The 18987-nt window shown below is 39.1% G+C and overlaps 1 protein-coding gene across 1 annotated transcript in view; it reads right to left on the bottom strand.

Annotated features, from left to right (window-relative positions):
* Nucleotides 1-345: 345 nt before the first annotated feature.
* The window catches only part of cnksr1 (connector enhancer of kinase suppressor of Ras 1), a 65965-nt gene continuing 47323 nt past the window's right edge, over nt 346-18987 (bottom strand). The window contains exons 18-21 of the mRNA XM_051919083.1: nt 8729-8802; nt 7250-7397; nt 5479-5657; nt 346-1673 (exon numbers count right to left, since the gene is read on the bottom strand). Of these exons, the coding sequence (XP_051775043.1) occupies nt 1293-1673; nt 5479-5657; nt 7250-7397; nt 8729-8802 (782 nt within the window). The 3' untranslated portion in view covers nt 346-1292. The remainder of the gene's footprint in view (nt 1674-5478; nt 5658-7249; nt 7398-8728; nt 8803-18987) is intronic.

Genomic DNA, 18987 nt, shown 5'->3' with positions numbered 1-18987 from the left:
TGTAATGCTCATGGCTGCCTGCCTAATGTGAAGTCGTTTCCCTTGCGGCCCGTGTGTATACAGTACCTGATCATGATATGGCCATCTCATGCCATTTCGTTTGAGATTTGTACACTTTGACTCACTGGAAAGTCTTTCTTTAGACACTACCACAGACAGCACACGTACACAGCCTTGTGTTTTCATCAAGTACTAAGCAGTGCAGAAGCCATCTGCCGCACCAATGGCTGGACTGTCCTGGCTGGTGAGATGGTCTGCACTCTTTCTTTTTGATTGATAGTTTACCTTCACTTGGTTTACAGTATGGCTTGTTACAACATTTTAACTAAACCAGTACAGACTTCATTTGCCTTGCAGCCTCTATGTTAAGATTTACTGCATACAGAAAGTGTACAGACAGATATGTTTATATACATGGAAAAATTAAAAGTTTAATAATGCCAGTTCATATAAGCAGTAAACACCACATGCACTTCAATGCTAGCTGAGGACAGTAGTGTCTGGTTTACGTTGTTCAAGGGAGACGCTGTAATGACATTTCACACAATGGTATATGACGGTTGGTCATTCAATACACTGTCTGACTCATTTGCCTTTTTTTGGCTTGCTTTTACCCCAGCCACAGAGTTAGCAGTTCTTATTTTGACAGTGGAATGTCTTTCATTACTGTTTTAATAATTCAGCTTTGGCATTTACGTTTAACAAGACCAATCAACAAAAAGGATTCAGTGAGATCCATGCGAGAAACTCCTACAGATCTTGTTTTCTGGAGGTCAACTATTTATTACTGGCAAACAATTGGTACCTTCAGTAAAACAAGGTTGGAGTTTGAAATCACAGCGTGGCTCCCACTGTGCAGGTCTCTTCACCTCTATGAGCCTGAAGTGCACAAAGTCTACGAGATTTGTAAGAAGCTCCCTGAATTGTATTTTTAAAGGCACAGCACAAAATAATAAAGCCTGACTGACGGAGCTCCTTCGCAGTGAAAATGACCCGACATAAAACATCTTTAAAAATGTTTCTACTAATAATTTATACACACTGTATATACAAATTTAAAAACTCCTCAAAACTGTTTTAAGATTATATACAAAATAAAACCATTCCCTAATAACCTAGATGTAAATACATCTATCATTTTACAGCATATTTAAACTTCCCCATCCTTGTTTTATGCTATAAAAAGTTGACAGTCATAGGCATGCATATTCCCAGCATCAGTTTTTTCCAATGATTTTGCTTAGGCAAAAAGAAAATTTTAGGATAGTCAGTAATGCGGTGTACAATCTTGATCAAATAAAAAAGTAATCCTCCTGTGATATGCTGGCAGCCCCTTGTAAGCCAGCAGTGTGTGGCACATTGTCCTGTGTGACATGGCTTTGTACCTGTTCAAAAGCCTCTGGTTCTGAATCTACCAGCATTTCACCTCGGTCTACTGCAGGTAAGGCTGGCACGGAACTGTGTGTTGGACTCAGCAGATCACTCTCCGTACTTGATGTGCTGCTGCACTTGGAGGTGATGCTTTCCTTATGACCTGGCAGTTTAGCTTTTCCCATCTTTTCAATTTCACTGACAAGTTCTTCATGTTTGCCTTTCCAAAGTCTAAACTTCTGAGCAGTCAGTTCAGGGTCATCTAGGATTTTGTTGAGGACTTGCAGTTCCAGTTCTTTGGCCTACAACAGGCAGAAATAAAAAGATTTAATCTAAATAAATCACATGCAACTGTAAAACAAATGTATGGCAGAGTTCTCTGTTTATTTTGAAGAGGAGTCCCCTGTCCTGAATATGGAGGACAGTGGCAGGTGCAGGTTTTAATGGCAACCATTTTTTTGAATTACAAATGTATTCTTGCTGCTACTGGATCATGCCATTCTAATAAGACACACACCTGGCTGGCGCAAAGGAGACAAACTGATCCTTACACTCCTCTATTTTTTAAAATTATTGCTCAACTATAATTCACTGGCTACTAAAAACAACTGGCTCCTAATACGAGATAGACATAGAATAGCTAACCATACAGACAGACAGAAAGAAAGGTCAAGGGGTAGAGTTTCATATTACTTAACCAGACATCTTGCTTTTTTCCTATCACAGTAAAAATACAATTAAAGGAACAAGCCACTTAGCTGAATGCCACTTTTATTAACACCAAGAACGGGTTTTCAATTAAGAACGTGACTTGAACAAAACAAAAAACCTGTAGGTTACTGTGTTCTCCTGTTACTCCCTGATTTAGTGTTACTTGCATCTGAAATTATAAATAAAATGTATTAATTTTTGCAAAATAATTATTAGCAGCATCAAGCATCATTTACTGAACCTGGTTATGGAACCTGTTCCAGCCATGGATGCAAAGCAGGTACCAAACCCAAAGCTAGTTCAAAGGACAGAGAGACGGGCAGGCAACACTCTCACCATCAAGCCAGAAATCTGTGAGCTGCTCCAAGTAAATCCGACTGCTGTGTGTTACTTACAGAGTTTCTTCCTTCTCTTTGCATGACGAATCCAACACATTAAATAGCACTGATCTAAACTAACCAGATAAATCATGCTCACATTTTACCTTTAACTAGTCAATGTAAACTAGCTTGATCCTATATTGCTTACTGTAAGATTACAAAACATGCAGATAATAAAAACACAAAATTTGTTTTATTCACTGTGGAATTAAACATGTAGTTATCTTTATACTTTCCTAAATATGGAGTCAACCAAACTTGTGATTTAAAAACATACCGGTTTTACACCACCCCTGCCAAAAATACATTTGTCTAGATTTGTTCCTTTTCACTAAGGTGCATTTGTGAACACACACACAATTTAAAACACATCATTCCAGATTTACACAAAATGCCTGGAAACCTCCAACACTTAGGTTTACAAAGCCACTTCTAACGCTGGGTGGTCACAATGAATGTCCTTATGGTTGAAAGGTCCTTGCCACTTTCACAAACACAGCATCAGGCCACACTCATTTAGAGAATTCTCTAGAGAGGTGAAGGCAACTAAGACAGCCGATCTGTTAGTAGGACATGCAGCTTATGAAAAGTCCAGCGTATGTAACCCTTCAAACACTATGAGGCAGAAAGAACCCACACAAGATCAAGCAATACAACCATACGTAAAGTGAAGCACTCTGCGTTATTCTGTCTAATGGACAGAGGTAAAGTTGAGCCTAGGGAGCTGAAAGCCGGATACATCCTTGGGTGTAAAACCCACCTAGCAGAGCAATTAAGGCTGAAAAACAACTAACAGGAAGGGCAGGTGTGCATCATATCAGGGGGCGAGGAGGTGGTGACAATCCACAGCTAGTTCACACTTAAATACAAGTAGGACACCTTCTTGGTTCTTGTATTTTCTCACTCTGCATCAATAAACACATTTCGTATTACGTGGCTGTCACCAATCTTTGTAGCAAGGATTTATGCTTTAATGTAATTAAATAAATACAGCCTGTTACCAGTTATGTACAAATGGCAGATAGCGACCAAATGAAGTAAATTATCATCAGAACATTGTAACTTATTGCAAATGTAACAATCTGGGGCATTTAAATGTAGAATGAAAAAAATATTTTCCAAAACATACAGAAACAACATGTTGGCTTGCATAATTGGTTTTACCTCACTTTATTATTTACAGGTAGATCATGCCATGCATATGTTCATCTTGTTAAAGAGTATACAGTATAATTCATGCAATTTAGTCTTCAAAAACATCCCATACCTTTTGTACAGTCATATGCTGCAACAATTATGAAAATACACTAGTGGAAAGTGAAAAACAAAAACCCAGCAGGAGTCCAGCTTCGAATACGGTAAAGATAAAAACAGAGGGCAGGTGGCATTGTGATCAAATGCCCAAGGTCAGTGGAACACCCCATGGTGATACAGAGTATGTCAGAGGTCTGCCGTCAATAGGTGGTGCTCACGGAATTATGGAAACACCTGTTTAGGTTACCATGTGCTTTCCGGTGTTCTGTAGTTTTATTAATGCCTCATAGATGTCATCATGCATTGTTCATGACATTAAAGGAGTCTGAGCAGGGTCAAGGTGGATCTTCACAAAGCAGGAGGTACATTTGGTCAAACTGCAGAATCAAGTCCATCAGTTTTTTCAACAATAGGAACAGGAAGGTACAGATGTATTTCTGAACAGCACAGATGTATGGATCCATGTCAAGACTGTCACATGTGAAGGAAAGCAGTGCAAGACTGAAGAGCCACAGCGATACACTTTAGAGCCACTGTCACACCAGAACTGCCCACTCAGTCACACATTTCACTGGCATGACTGTTAACCAGCACTACCTACATTTGGGATGTCATCCAATTGGTCCCGATTCCTCCATGGCATGGCAGATGTGTTTTTCCAACTACACAACACTGCCCACATTCCACCCCTGCAATTCAACTTACCCTAGAGACTGACTGTCAACTACCCAGGCCAGTTCTTCTTTATCAAGCATATATAATGGATAGTACTGGATGATGGGCTTGCTGCACGTGGCAACCACTAATGAACCTCAGCCAGTTCTAAGTCCAAGTTGAAATAGCAATAACTGACATTCTGCTGGAAGTCAATCATCTGTGTGACCAGGCACTATGGGTAGGATATGTCCATAATTAATTTGGGTATGATGTAACACATGAGACTACATGTACTGTGATGGATGGCTGTGGCCCTTGCCTGGCCTAGAGGCCGATTTCCTCGAAGGAACAGAGGAGCAGATGTACCGGGACGCTGGCTCCCCTGGGTTGCTGTGGCTTGACAGGGCTTCATGGGAGTTGCGGTTTGGAACAGCCCTGCTGGGTTCTGTGGGCGCATTGCATTGCATTAGGCTTCCACCACACCTGGGAGGGATTCCAGATATGGCTAATGAGCCACCTGGAGCACTCCCAGGAGCAGCATAAAAGGAGCCACCTCACTTTATTCGAGGAGCCAGAGTTGGGAGAAAGATGGATGAAGCTTGCCAGTGGAGGAGTGGAGGCGGAAAGAGAAAATGAGAGAGGAGAGAAGAAAGGACTGTGTTGAATGGAGCTTGTACTGTGATGCTGTGGGGAGTGACGGAAAAGTACTTCCCCACTGAAATAAGCGTGTGCTGTACAACACTTGTGCCTCTGTTGGGTGTTTAGGGTGGCTGGAGCAACCTGGTGGTCACATACTGAATAAGCCATGTAGTGTCAACTTGTGTGTGTGACCATGTTCTTAAATTACTCAGCTGATTCTACTACCCAAATCTGTTCCATGTCGTTTTCTGTAAAGCAGGTACATTTTAACTTTCCACTAGTATATTGAGCAAATAGTCCATTTTTCTCATTACCTATGGAAGGTTTAGTTTCATTAAACTGCCACCACTAGCACTTCCAAATTTTCCCTGTTGCCTGATAAAGCAGTTAATACAAAACAAAATGTAAGCCTGTAAGCCAGGTGAGAAGCTGTAGCTGCGGCTAACATCTAAATCAAGCTACTTACTTTGAGCGTGCTTTGAAGTGCCCTCAGTTCCAGTGCTTTCTCATTAATTGCTGGGTTTTTGCTCCTTTTAATGAAAGATCTTCTGAAATGATCTGTTGTAAACGGCTGTTGGCAGCCAATGAGGGAGACCCCTCCCTCCTTGATGCGATTAAAGAGGAGCCCCATCTCATCGTCGTGGCCTGCAAGAGGGTAATCTTTTATACATTCACAATAAAAGCAAGGAAACATTAAGCCCAAGAACAGAGATCCTTTTCCATCCTATTGCTAGTTGGACACACATGGGGTCTGGCATTTAACGGAGTAATGTCAGTAGTTGCCTAGGCAACTGTAGGTCAAAGAAGGAAAAATATTGAACCTGCTATCTTATCTAAAGCTTTATTATTCTGAAAAAGGGTGTTCACTTCAATTAAAACAAAAGAAAATGGTGTGGTCTACCAACAGCAAGGCAGTCCCAATATCAAAAATCAGGAAAACTGAACTTTTAGTATGAATGTTAAATGTATACGGTAGTGGACAGAACAAGTCAAAGTGGTGAAAGCAAGGTTAAGGGTATATATTTTTTTTTTTAATCACAGTTAAGATCACCGTAATGATTATAATAACCAAGCACATGTAAAAAGGACTTCTGCAGGAATGAACGGGGGTACAAATTTGAAGAAACAAAAATGTCTACAGAAGTGTCACTTCCCCCCCCAGAATTTCCATCACATTCCCCACTTTAAGAACCACTGTGTTAAAGTATCTTGCCAATAATTTCAATATGTTTATAATAGAGTCTTAAAATCCACAAAGAACTGGAGTTCTGTTCAAGACAATTTACTGCCCTGTGCCCAATGCTGCCAGAACAGGCTCTGGCCCGTTATGGTCCAAAACCGGCTTACATCAAATGTTATGTGTTTAACGTTAGATACCTAGAAGAAATGCAATGAACTCCAAGACCATGCAAGTCTTTATAAAGTTCAATCACACATCTTTTTTCAAAATAACTTTCTTTGAAGCTATTGTTTGGTCATTGACACAGTTATGGTTTTGAAAAACGCAGAAAATCTCAACGCAATACTGTAAATGCTTTGAATACAGTTAGGTCCATAAATATTTGGACAGAGACAACTTTTTTCTAATTTTGGTTCTGTACATGACCACAATGAATTTTAAATGAAACCACTCAGATGCAGTTGAAGTGCAGACTTTCAGCTTTAATTCAGTGGGGTGAACAAAACGATTGCATAAAAATGTGAGGCAACTAAAGAGGGATGCCTCACGCCTGGACAAACTGGTGAGGAAGGCAGGCTCTATTGCAGGCATGGAGCTGAACAGTTTGACATCCGTGGCAGAGCGAAGGGCGCTGAGCAGGCTCTTGTCAATCATGGAGAATCCACTGAACAGTATCATCTCGAGACAGAGGAGCAGCTTCAGCACAGACTGCTGTCACTGTCCTGCTCCACTGACTGACTGAGGAGATCGTTCCTCCCCCACACTATGCGACTCTTCAATTCCACCCGGGGGGGTAAAGGTTAACATTATACAAGATTATTGTCTATTATACCTGCCTTGCACTTTCCATCTTGCATTTTTTAACTTGCGCTGCGTTTTTATCACTTTTTAATTAATATTGTTTTTATCAGTATGCTGCTCCTGAGTATGTGAATTTCCCCTTGGGGATTAATAATCTATCTATCAAAAAAAAAAAAAAAATGGGGGGATAACTGCTAAAGTTGCACTACTTGCTACCCTCTTGGGTTTGGTCAGTGCAGGAGCTGGTTTACTGTACCTGTTACATGCTTTTCCGCTGTACCAGTAGCCCCTGCCGTAGATTCAGACACTTGTGGCAAGTTTTCCTTGTTTTTCACATCTTTTCTTTTTGACTTGCTAGCCAGAAACCTGGATTGGTTACTTGCTGCTGCTGTCTGAGTATGTTTCTGTGGAGTGAAAGTGAGCAGCATAAAATATTTGAAATTACCACACTTTTCATTGGCTGGGTATTTTTGTCTCTAGCAGTCTCTAGTATTAGTGACTAGAATTAGAATTAAACAAACTGACTAACATGTATATTAATTTAGATAATAGTTAACACAAGTCAGTATAATGGAAAATGTTTACCTCATAGGGGAAACACGCATTCAGAATTCAAGGGTTTGATTTTGAGGTTTGCATTCATTATTCCATTTGATTCTCACGAAACAGACAGGTATCATAGTTAAACAATAGTGATTCTGTTTAGACCAAAATAATATTATCTGCTAACTATGTTAACTTTATAGCCATCATCTTATTACTATTTTTATATTTACTATCAATGTCTTGGATCTATAAAAACCAGGGTTTTCAAATAAGGTAATTAAACAATGAGGTTATTTTATTTTGCTTTCAGAGAAGTACAGTAATATGAGATTTATACAAATCTGAGAATTTTTGTCACAGTTTGAAATGCAATTTCCTTTTTAATTCACTTTGGCTCTGTGGCACTTGCTCTCTTAAGTTATATATGAATACTGACAATTACTTAACAACAGTGTGGACATATGTGCTTATTAGGATAAATGCTTAAACAATCTGAACAAAAACAAAGATCAAAATATTAAAACAGCAAGATAAAAAGGAATTAATTCCTGATTAACACAAATTCTTTTTACATCCAGTAATTTTTTGTTTGTGATCTCTGGAAAAGCACAAGAAAACACAGAAACTGGGAAAGGACAGCTTGCTTAAGTGATGAAGTAGTCAAATAATAGAAGACATTTGCAAACCTGACCCACAAGGGAGGCTCAGGACTGAACACCCCGTGCTCTAAAAATCTAGCACATTTGGTGGCGATTCTGCATCAATTACATAAAGTTGATGAACATAGCTAATACCAACATTTAAAGCTAAGGAAACTTCATGATTAAAAGGTTCTCAATGCAGTCAGACATGCTATGATATAATACCCTCTGTCTTATTTTACTTTTTACTGTTTGTACAAGAGTGTTCTCTTATTTTTTTCTACCAATGTAAACAATATATGTGGTCTAAGATGAATTTCTGCTCTAAAAGGTTGCTATGAGCAGGACTGCCATCCCTTTCTTATGCGTTGTGTCCGTTTGTATACAGGATCCCTCTCAATTGTAAGGAAAGAAACGTAAATATTGAAACAGTTTTAACAGTTACTCCATGGACAAAAGACAGCACACAGCTATTTGGTCAACAGAGTCTTTACATGTGCAGTCAAATCTGTAGAAATAAAATGCTGGATTTCAGATTTAACACTCACAACAAATGTGTTGCGTCGAAAGGTCTGAGGTGAACTGGTCTCATCATCTTCTGGTTCGGTTTCACTGTAGCAATCTGAAAAGTAACAAAAAAAATAATATTGCATACTTTAATAATAGTATACATTACAGTGAAGTTCAAGTCTGGTATTTTTCAAGTCAAAGTTATTTTTTGACAAACAAAGCCCATTTGTAAAGGAATGGTGTTTTTAAATGTTGCATTATTTTTTATTATATATATATATATTATATATATATATATACACACACACACATACATAATAAAAAAATAAAAAAAAATAAAATCTCACACACACACACACACCACCTGTAGTTTAAAATGGGATATGCAAGGCACTAGTGAAAGTGTGAAAAACAGCCTTAAAACATACCATATACACTGAAAAGGCAAAGTTTTCAGTTTCAGGAAATACATTTCTGAGGTGTGTTTATGATAACAAAAGGAATACATTTTATCAGTAATTTTTTGCTCCATTTACTCTATTTTTCCCTGGCTGAAGGTACATTCCCATTCTTCATTGTGGGTGACGTTTTCATGTAAATAAGGAAGAAAATTAGCACAAAACCACTCGTGTGTCTGAAACTGGTTAGTACACTGAAAAATCGAGCTGTGCAGAATTAAACAGAAATGTTGCTTATTAGCAAACTGAATTCTGTATAGAGAAGTACCTTTTATGTAGGAAGACTTTGTAATGCTGCTTCGTGGATCTTTGTTTGAATCTCATGCCTGGTTATTGCGCATGTGGAGTTTGCATGTTCTCCCCAAGTGAGAGTATCCCCAAACACACACAAGCTAGGTGAATTGGTCATTCTAAATTAGCCTAAGTGGGAGTATTAACAGGTATGTCTTATTGTGTGTATAAAATGACAACTTATTTTTCTAAATCCTGAGAAATATATTAGCCTAAGCAAGAGCTCAAAAATACCCAAAACAAACACATTGTATCTATCAAACATGCACAAGGTGGCTCATGTAACTGCATGGGCTTCTTACATACAGAAAACTCAACTTGCGTCACATACATTTTTGTACACCGGACGATGGTATACAGAGTTAAGAATGACTTTTCAGCAGTTTAGCCTACAACTGCATGCAGCCAACAAGGCAACCAAAATAATGCTGTTAAACATTCTTGAGTTTAATATTTAGCTAGAATAATATTTCACAACAGGAAAAGTAAAACTGCACCAGGCCTGAAGCACAATACTGTTAGGCTATTTTTATGATAACTTTTATTATATAAAACAAATGCATCAATAACATATGTAAATAAAAATGTATTTTTCCAGTTTTACTGTGTTGGCAGACCTGGGGCCTCATGCATAACGCCATGTGTAGAACTCACACTAAAACATGGCATATGGACAAAAGCGGAAATGTGCGTATGCACCAAAAAAAAAAAAATCCAGATGCATAAATCTGTGCGTTCGCCAACTTCGATGTTCTTACGCTCCATAAATCCCAGTCAGTGTGAAAAGTAACGCATGTGCATGCGCCTGCTGCCACTCCCCAACTCTTTCCAGAATTAACCTCTTTAAATATGCAAATCAATATAAATAGCCCTTAACCTTAGTGTTCTGTGAAAAGGCAATGGCAAAAGCACAGGGGGAAAATAAAAGAATTTCAATGAATACCAAGTGGAGGCAAGGAAAAACATATAAAACAGTGATGTAAACAACAAAAGGAAGTTGATTAAGTGACAGTGTGTCAGAGAAACTGGAAAGCTCAAGTTCACAAAGTCGCACAGTGCCCGAAATAAAAAAAAGTTGTCAGATATCAAAGTCGCAGTGAAAAGGCGAGTCATAGCCCACCATCTGAGTGTCATATGAAAGCTTATTAGGGTACAGAGAAAAGAAAAAAAACAAATAGAGACACAAAGCTTGGAATGTCAACTTTAATCTCGAAATTTCCACTTTAATCATGTAGTTTAGTTTGTCATTAAAGTAGATCATAAACTTCATCTTAAAAAATTGCTTAAATTTACTAGTTTCTTAAATCCCATCGTAACTAAAGTAGCACATTAAATGCTTTGTTTTGTATGTGTTATTCTATGTGCTGTATGTGTGTGAATCACTATGTGCTTCCGTTCTTTCTCTTCCTCCATCAGGACACAGAATCCATTACATTCATGATATTACAGGTCTCTGAATAATTTAAATACTGAGATGTATACTTGATATCATTTCAGTATTCATATCAATTAAAGCATGTATTAAACACGGGAACATGGTGGCGCAGTGATAGTGATGAACTGGCGCCCCATCCAGAGATTGTTCCTGCCTCACGCAAGATGCTTGCTGCGTCATGTGCGACCTTCAATGAAATAATTTATTGCAGCAGTACTGTCTCTTTCAAAACGTACTAACCTCCAATTCCTGTCCTTCCTTTTCTTTATCTAAGTACCCAATCGCCACACAATCAGCTCTGTAATAGATGTCAAGCCATCTGTAAGCTTAGAACTCCGATTCTTCAAAACTTAAGGAACATCAAAATATCTTCGTAATGTTTAATTATTCTATCCATCTATCCTTCCAGTGTCGCGCCAGCCTCAGCAAGAATACAGCGTGAGGCAGGAACAATCCCTGAACGAGCGCTGTGACAACATGTCTTCACATGTTTAATTATTAACAATATAGATTTAAAATGATGTTAACATTTTATCTGTATAATGTAATAAACATTTTGCTGCATTTAATCTTAAAAATATTGTCATATGTAAATACGCACTTTATCAAGTGGCGCAGGTTGTGCAATATTATAACTATCACAAGTTTACAGTGAGGCAATTGTACTTGTAAGTACAAACAGTTCTACGAGGAGCACTTGATGGACTGATTGCATGCGTTTATGGTTCTTGGGATGAAACTGTTTCTGAACTGCGAGGTCAGTACAGGAAAAGCTCTGAAGCATTTGTCACATGAGAGCAGTTCAAATAGGCAGCATGGCTGAGGCAGTGTGTGCTTGATGCTGTATACTGATAGTTCTCTTTCCGATCAGCTGCTGTAGAGCTGTGATTCCACACTCAGATACACTGATTCTCCAAGTGGTGCAGTGAGAGTAATATGGAAAAAGATGATCTGCTGTGGCAACCCTAATGGGAGCAGCTGGAAGAAGAAGAAGAAAGAAGAAGGTGCAGTGAGAGTAACAACACTAAAGCAGCTATGGTATTTGGAATAGTTTGGCCATTCCGTGGACCATTATATTGTTACAGGTTAATTATAATCAGATGTCTTAATTAAACTAATAAACAAAATGTGGTTAATTTCAGTGTATATGATAAAGCCACGTCAGAGATGTGGATCTAAAAAAGAAAGGGAAACCACACTGGAACTAAAGCACTGCTTTGACACTGGGTGCTGCCAGTTTGCAAAAGTGAGGGGAGAACATGCGTACGCCAAGCATTTAGCTGGCATGAAAATGTGCGTGGCTTTATACCAAGTTTAGGTTTTATACATCGCGATGGGAGCGTGGAAATGGGCTTACGCAACATTTTTGTACATACGCACCGTTTATATATGAGGCCCCTGGTCTGTGCCAGCCATGCCCTAAGCTCTTAAATCAATCATGACAGAAACAGCAATTGTAGCAATAGCAAAACTAGCTAGAAGAAACCATGCACTGGGGCATGACAAGTTGCCACAAAAATGAGACAGGCAAAGAGATGAAGAACAAAAGCCAGAGTCCTTTTAAAATGGCAGAATTTAACAAAAACATTTATTTCCTCCCAATAATAGGCGTGCTGTATTACAAGACGCCTGGAATGACAAGATACAGATCAACACTCCATGAATGCATTTAGTATGTTTTGAGGGTTTTTTCCAATGTTTGTACCTAGCAGACCCCACAGCAAGAATGGAGACCTTATTTATTTTTTTGGAGACCTTACTTTATTTATTTATTTTTTTAATTTATACGAATGCTTCATTTTTAACACCAAACTTATGCATACAATGATTGTGAAAAATAGTTTTACACTTGAAAAAATACCAAACTTACCCTTTAATATACAAGGCTGCACGATTCTTCTGCTCAATAATCTGTGATCTGAAATGCTGCATTACTCTGTATGAGCTTTATCAGAAAATGCAACCACTAAGCACACAGAATTCTAAAAGAAAATGTCCACTGTATAAATAATCCCATGTTATTCCTAAAGCAGTTCACAGTTTAGCAGAAAAAAAAAAAATGGTAAACACTAATAAGCATCATCAAAGGTTTAGGCTTAGGCTTACTCATGGACACAGCAGTGGGATCGGATTACTTCTATTTTGTAGATTCAAGCCAAGCTCCTTGACTCCTGTTCGACTGCGCCAGGATCTCATGTAAATTTGTAGTTGACGATCATTTGATATAACATGTATTGTAATTGTTATTTCCATACATCAAAATTGCCTTAAAATGAAGGGATACATTTTCCCAGGAACTGGACAAGGTATTGACAATGTGGAATTAGGAATGAATAGCCTGTACTTTAAGGACAGTACCTTGATTGCACAAAAAGATATTCACAAAGATAATTCACAAGTAAGAACATACAAACTCATCCTTTAAAGATTAAGGGCAGATAAGTGAACTTTTACCTTTTGCTGTTCTGTATCTTAATATGGAATATAAATATTCAAATAGAATGAAATGGTAGATTTAAAAACAAGGAAAATTTGCACAGTCCTTAGATAGTCCTGAAAGATGCTAATAATGTGCACACACACACACGGTGGCAAAAGTGTAATACTTTTATTTCTGCTAATCGGTTCCGAAAGAAAATCATGTTTAACATAAGATAAGGGTCAGGTTGTCTATTAAAGAAATAAATAAATGCCCTAGTCCAGAACAACAGATGCACAAGACAAATCTTATAAAGAAAAACTAAGTACCAACATAATCCAGAAAGAAAGCCACATAATTTAAGATTTATGACCTTCATATCAAGATTAAGAGGAACATGCAACAGTGCCATAAACAGTGGCTGACAAATATATGGGCAAACTGCATGGTCTCAAAGCGAGCATCAGAGCCATGCGGAGGCGAGATTGCAAAGGCGTCATCCCATTAACCCCTCTGTTGATCAATCTGCTGCCAGAAATGCACGTCTGTTTGAAGAGAGGACTCTGAATGATTTTAAATCAATGCACATGCTGGGTTGTTCCTCTGAGTTAATGCTTACTAACATCTGTGTCTTCTCTTCCGCCGACAGATGTAGAGTGTCCTACTTATACACAAAAATTAAACAAACAAGAAGTGAATGTTACTAAACTAACAAGCTAAAGGGGTGCCGTGTAGTAATCATTTATTACAGTTATGCCCTTGTCTTCTGTACATTTGCTTAAAAAAAAAAAAAAAGATGCAATGAAAAAAAGATGGGGGAGTATAGTAATGTGAATGTATCCATACAGGGCAAAGTAAGCACAGTGGCTAGCCAATTAAAACTGATGTGGCTATTATGGATTACCATGACAACCACTACAACAGAGAATTAGTATGCTTTGTCTTATTCTCAAGAGATGACAGGCACAATATAAAAATAAAAAAAAAAAATTAAAAAAAACATCTTGATGATTTAGTGTAGCTTGTCAAAATAAAATGTTAACCTGCAAACACTGAGGCAAAGATAAAGTATGGGTACTCTGCTCTTACTTCCCAGGGTATGAAGCAGATTTATTTCTCCCTAAATATGTAACATCTTGAGAGGTTTGTCTGCCTAGCCTGTACATTACAGTACAAAAGGTCACCTTTGAAAACTGCAGCCTTTGAGGGCAGTAATATTTACAGTAAGGAATTATGGGTAGAAACAGAAGGAAAAAATGCTGCACAATATTGTGTTTATCCAAAAACTGAATCAGTATAATATACCGTTTATTACAAAAAGGTTCATTGGAACCAGTAAGGTGTACAGTGCTGTTAAAGAAGAATTTTCATGTTTGAGATTGTTGAATATTATTAAACTAGATTTGTGTGGTCTTCAGGACAAAAAACAACCCAAAAGACTCCCCAGCAGTTTTACATATTGGTGAATTTGCAGAGGCGTCAGCCAAGTGGGCTGAGACCAGTCAACTTTAGCTGTGGTATGAATTTAGCGGGACAGGCTGGAACCCATTTCAGGCAAACATATGGTAGCTCATTGTGTGAACATACAATGTGCATGTACCACACAGCAGAGTTTGTCCGTTTTGGTTGAGTGAGAAATTAGGTTTATGCAAGCACCGAAAAAAATGTAAAAGTGCATGCATGCGCCATCTCACCAAGTGCAAGTCACACTTGCATAAGGTTCTACATCTTCCATAGAATATACACCAACTCCTGTGGCTGAGTGTAAACATAGCAGACTGCTCCATATATATTATATATTATAATATTATTATATAATAGCCAACCCACGGCGTAGCATACGCTGCATAATTATGTATTGATGGGTGAACACTTCCTGAACGACACAGTTGTCCAAATGGGGTGGGTTTGTGGATACCACTGTGAGTGAATGAAAAGATGGACCTCTGGAGAGAGCAACATACAATTGTCCGTGACTGAAAGTAAGATCATCTGTGACGATAGAGGCCACGCTGGTGAAAGTCACTTCATCGGTAGGGATAAGTTTCAGCACTTGTTCATTAAGGTGTAGCGAGTCTTCGTTGTTGACGCTTAATATATAGCTAGCGTACTGAGTTGTTCCAGAGTCACAGTTGAGAAACACTTTTTTAATGTCTTTTAAGCACAGGGAAAAACTTGAACATGTGAAACATCCGTAATGTAATAAGGCACCAAGAAAAGTAACATTGCAATAATGCAGACTACGACCCGATCGCTGTAAACAGAAGTGAAAACAAAATCGAGCCCGGTGCATTCTTTAACTGCCTTGTAGCGCAGTGGTAGTGTTGCTGCTTTGCAGTAAGGAGACTGTGGAAGATGTAAGGAGACTGTGGAAGATTTTGGGTTCGCTTCCCGGTTCCTCCCTGTGTGGATAGCGCTTTGAGTACTGAAAACACTGGTGTAATCAATGTAATGAAGTATTATTATTCTTATGCGTCCAGTGCTCTCTCTCTCGCGCGTGCCTGTGAGTGTCGCTCACTCGTGTTCCTGCAGTCATACGCTGCATAATCATTTATTGATGGCTGAACAGTTCCGGAAAGACACATTTGTCTAAAAAGGGTGGTTTTGAGGATACAACAGTAAGTGAATGAAAAAATGGAACTCTGGAGAGAGCAACATACAACTGTCCGTGACTGAAAACTGGTTTTGGCAGATACATGCACATCTTTTTGAAAGTTTGGCCCTGTGCCTTATTAATTGTCATCGCAAAGGCCAATCTAACAGGAAATTGTCTTCGTGTAAAAATAAAAGGCAAATTATCCGCGACAAACAAACTGTTTTACACGCTGCATACCAACCCGCGGCGTAGTATACGCCGCATAATCACGCTGCTTTTATGTTTTTAAGCAGAGGGAAAAAAATGAATATTTGCAAAATCCGTAACGCTGCTTTCAGTAAGTACAATGCACACGCGTTTAATTTGTCGGCCACTTTTTGCCAGTCGTCTTTTCTGGTTTGGGCTGCTTTTGCAGTGTTACCGCTTGTGCATGTTAAATCTTGAAATCCTTCGAGTAACTAATTAACTAACTAACTAACACCCACCCACCCACACAGCTTGTGTGAAAAAAATGCGCCTGTACTTTCATAATTTTGTTGCAGCCTATCAAAGACTTGCTGATCATGTTTTCTAGACTCAATATACATTGGCTTTTCACTCAGCGTGGGGGCGCGCATTCATCTCGGATTATTACATCCAGCTAGTCTGCTACACTAATCTGCTACACAGCTGCGTTTGAAAAACTGACTTATCCCGGATGAGTGAGGAGTGATTAATGATTAGGAACCTGGTTGGAACAAAACCCTGCAGCCACAGGGGTTCACCAGGACCGAGTTTGGGAAACACTGCTGAACACAGACAAAACCGACTCAGGTGAGGAGTTGGGGCGGGCAAAGTAGTTGCAACTATTGATTATTCAGTGTTGCTTGCCTGGGTGTCTGATCTGCTCGACGGGATCAGAAATAAAAGGAAAACAATGTGAAGGCAATGTCACAGGTGATCCTGTGGTATAGCGGGTCCACAGCTCCCCTTCAAAAGGCCATTTTTAATCAGGCGACTGACAGTAATGGAGTCAGGCACAGAGAAGGTCAGCTGCTGAGAGAGCGTCTCGACTGTTGCAGGGCCTGCATCGGTGAAGCAGGTGAGACGCTAATGAAAAAGAGGCATAGGGCTTATAGGTTTTTAAAGACTGCTTCCTTCATTGTGTTTTAACCTCAGTTTTAAAGGATTGTTTTAAGGATCCCATGAGATACCCCGCGCAAACTGTTTTAGACACTGCATACAGCGATTCACATCTGCGAGAAACATGCCTCTATGAACAGTCAACGTGGCTCAGAGGTGCATGTGGACTCTAGCACAGACGAACATAAATCACACCATGTTTTCCGAGTCATCGCATCCGAGTTGGTGGGCGTGACTTTGAGAGTTGTCATTGTATCCAATGGTCTTACAGTTGGTGGGTGTGGCTCCGTCCTGCGTGCACCATGGGTGTCTTACTTGTCGGCGGCTTAATGAATTTATATTTTTATATATATATATATATATATATATATATATAAATATAAAATACACACACACACACACACACACACACAGGTGCTGGTCATAAAATTTGAATATCATGACAAAGTTGATTTATTTCAGTAATTCCATTCAAAAAGTGAAACTTGTATATTAGATTCATTCATTACACACAGACTGATGTTTAATCAAATGTTTATTTCTTTTAATGTTGATGATTATAACTGACAACTAATGAAAGTCCCAAATTCAGTATCTCGGAAAATTAGAATATTGTGAAAAGGTTCAATATTGAAGACACCTGGTGCCACACTCTAATCAGCTAATTAACTCAAAACACCTGCAAAAGCCTTTAAATGGTCTCTCAGTCTAGTTCTGTAGGCTACACAATCATGGGGAAGACTGCTGACTTGACAGTTGTCCAAAAGACGACCATTGACACCTTGCACAAGGAGGGCAAGACACAAAAGGTCATTGCTAAAGAGGCTGGCTGTTCACAGAACTCTGTGTCCAAGCACATTAATAGAGAGGCGAAGGGAAGGACAAGATGTGGTAGAAAAAAGTGTACAAGCAATAGGGATAACCGCACCCTGGAGAGGATTGTGAAACAAAACCCATTCAAAAATGTGGGGGAGATTCACAAAAAGTGGACTGCAGCTGGAGTCAGTGCTTCAAGAACCACCACGCACAGACGTATGCAAGACATGGGTTCAGCTGTCGCATTCCTTGTGTCAAGCCACTCTTGAACAAGAGACAGCATCAGAAGCGTCTCGCCTTTGGACTGCTGCTGAGTGGTCCAAAGTTATGTTCTCTGATGAAAGTAAATTTTGCATTTCCTTTGGAAATCAAGGTCCCAGAGTCTGGAGGAAGAGAGGAGAGGCACAGAATCCACGTTGCTTGAGGTCCTGTGTAAAGTTTCCACAGTCAGTGATGGTTTGGGGTGCCATGTCATCTGCTGGTGTTGGTCCATTGTGTTTTCTGAGGTCCAAGGTCAACGCAGCCATCTACCAGGAAGTTTTAGAGCACTTCATGCTTCCTTCTGCTGACTAACTTTATGGAGATGCAGATTTAATTTTCCAACAGGACCTGGCACCTGCAAACAGTGCCAAAGCTACCAGTACGTGGTTTAAGGACCATGGTATCCCTGTTCCTGATTGGCCAGCAAACTCGCCTGACCTTAACCCCATAGAAAATCTATGGGGTATTGTGAAGAGGAAGATGCAATACGCCAGACCCAACAATTCAGAAGAGCTGAAGGCCACTATCAGAGCAACATGGGCTCTCATAACACCTGAGCAGTGCCACAGACTGATCGACTCCATGCCACGCCGCATTGCTGCAGTAATCCAGGCCAAAGGAGCCCCAACTAAATATTGAGTGCTGTACATGCTCATACTTTTCATGTTCATACCTTTCAGTTGGCCAACATTTCTAAAAATCCTTTTTTTGCATTGGTCTTAATTGATATTCTAATTTTCCGAGATACTGAATTTGTGACTTTCATTAGTTGTCAGTTATAATCATCAACATTAAAAGAAACAAACATTTGAAACACATCAGTCTGTGTGTAATGAATGAATCTAATATACAAGTTTCACTTTTTGAATGGAATTACTGAAATAAATCAACTTTGTCAT

Source organism: Erpetoichthys calabaricus, chromosome 14 (genome assembly GCF_900747795.2).
Source record: "Erpetoichthys calabaricus chromosome 14, fErpCal1.3, whole genome shotgun sequence".
NCBI classification, from domain to species: Eukaryota; Metazoa; Chordata; class Cladistia; order Polypteriformes; family Polypteridae; genus Erpetoichthys; species Erpetoichthys calabaricus.
Note: the sequence above shows the minus strand (reverse complement) of the source record. Positions and strands in the feature narration are given on the sequence as shown.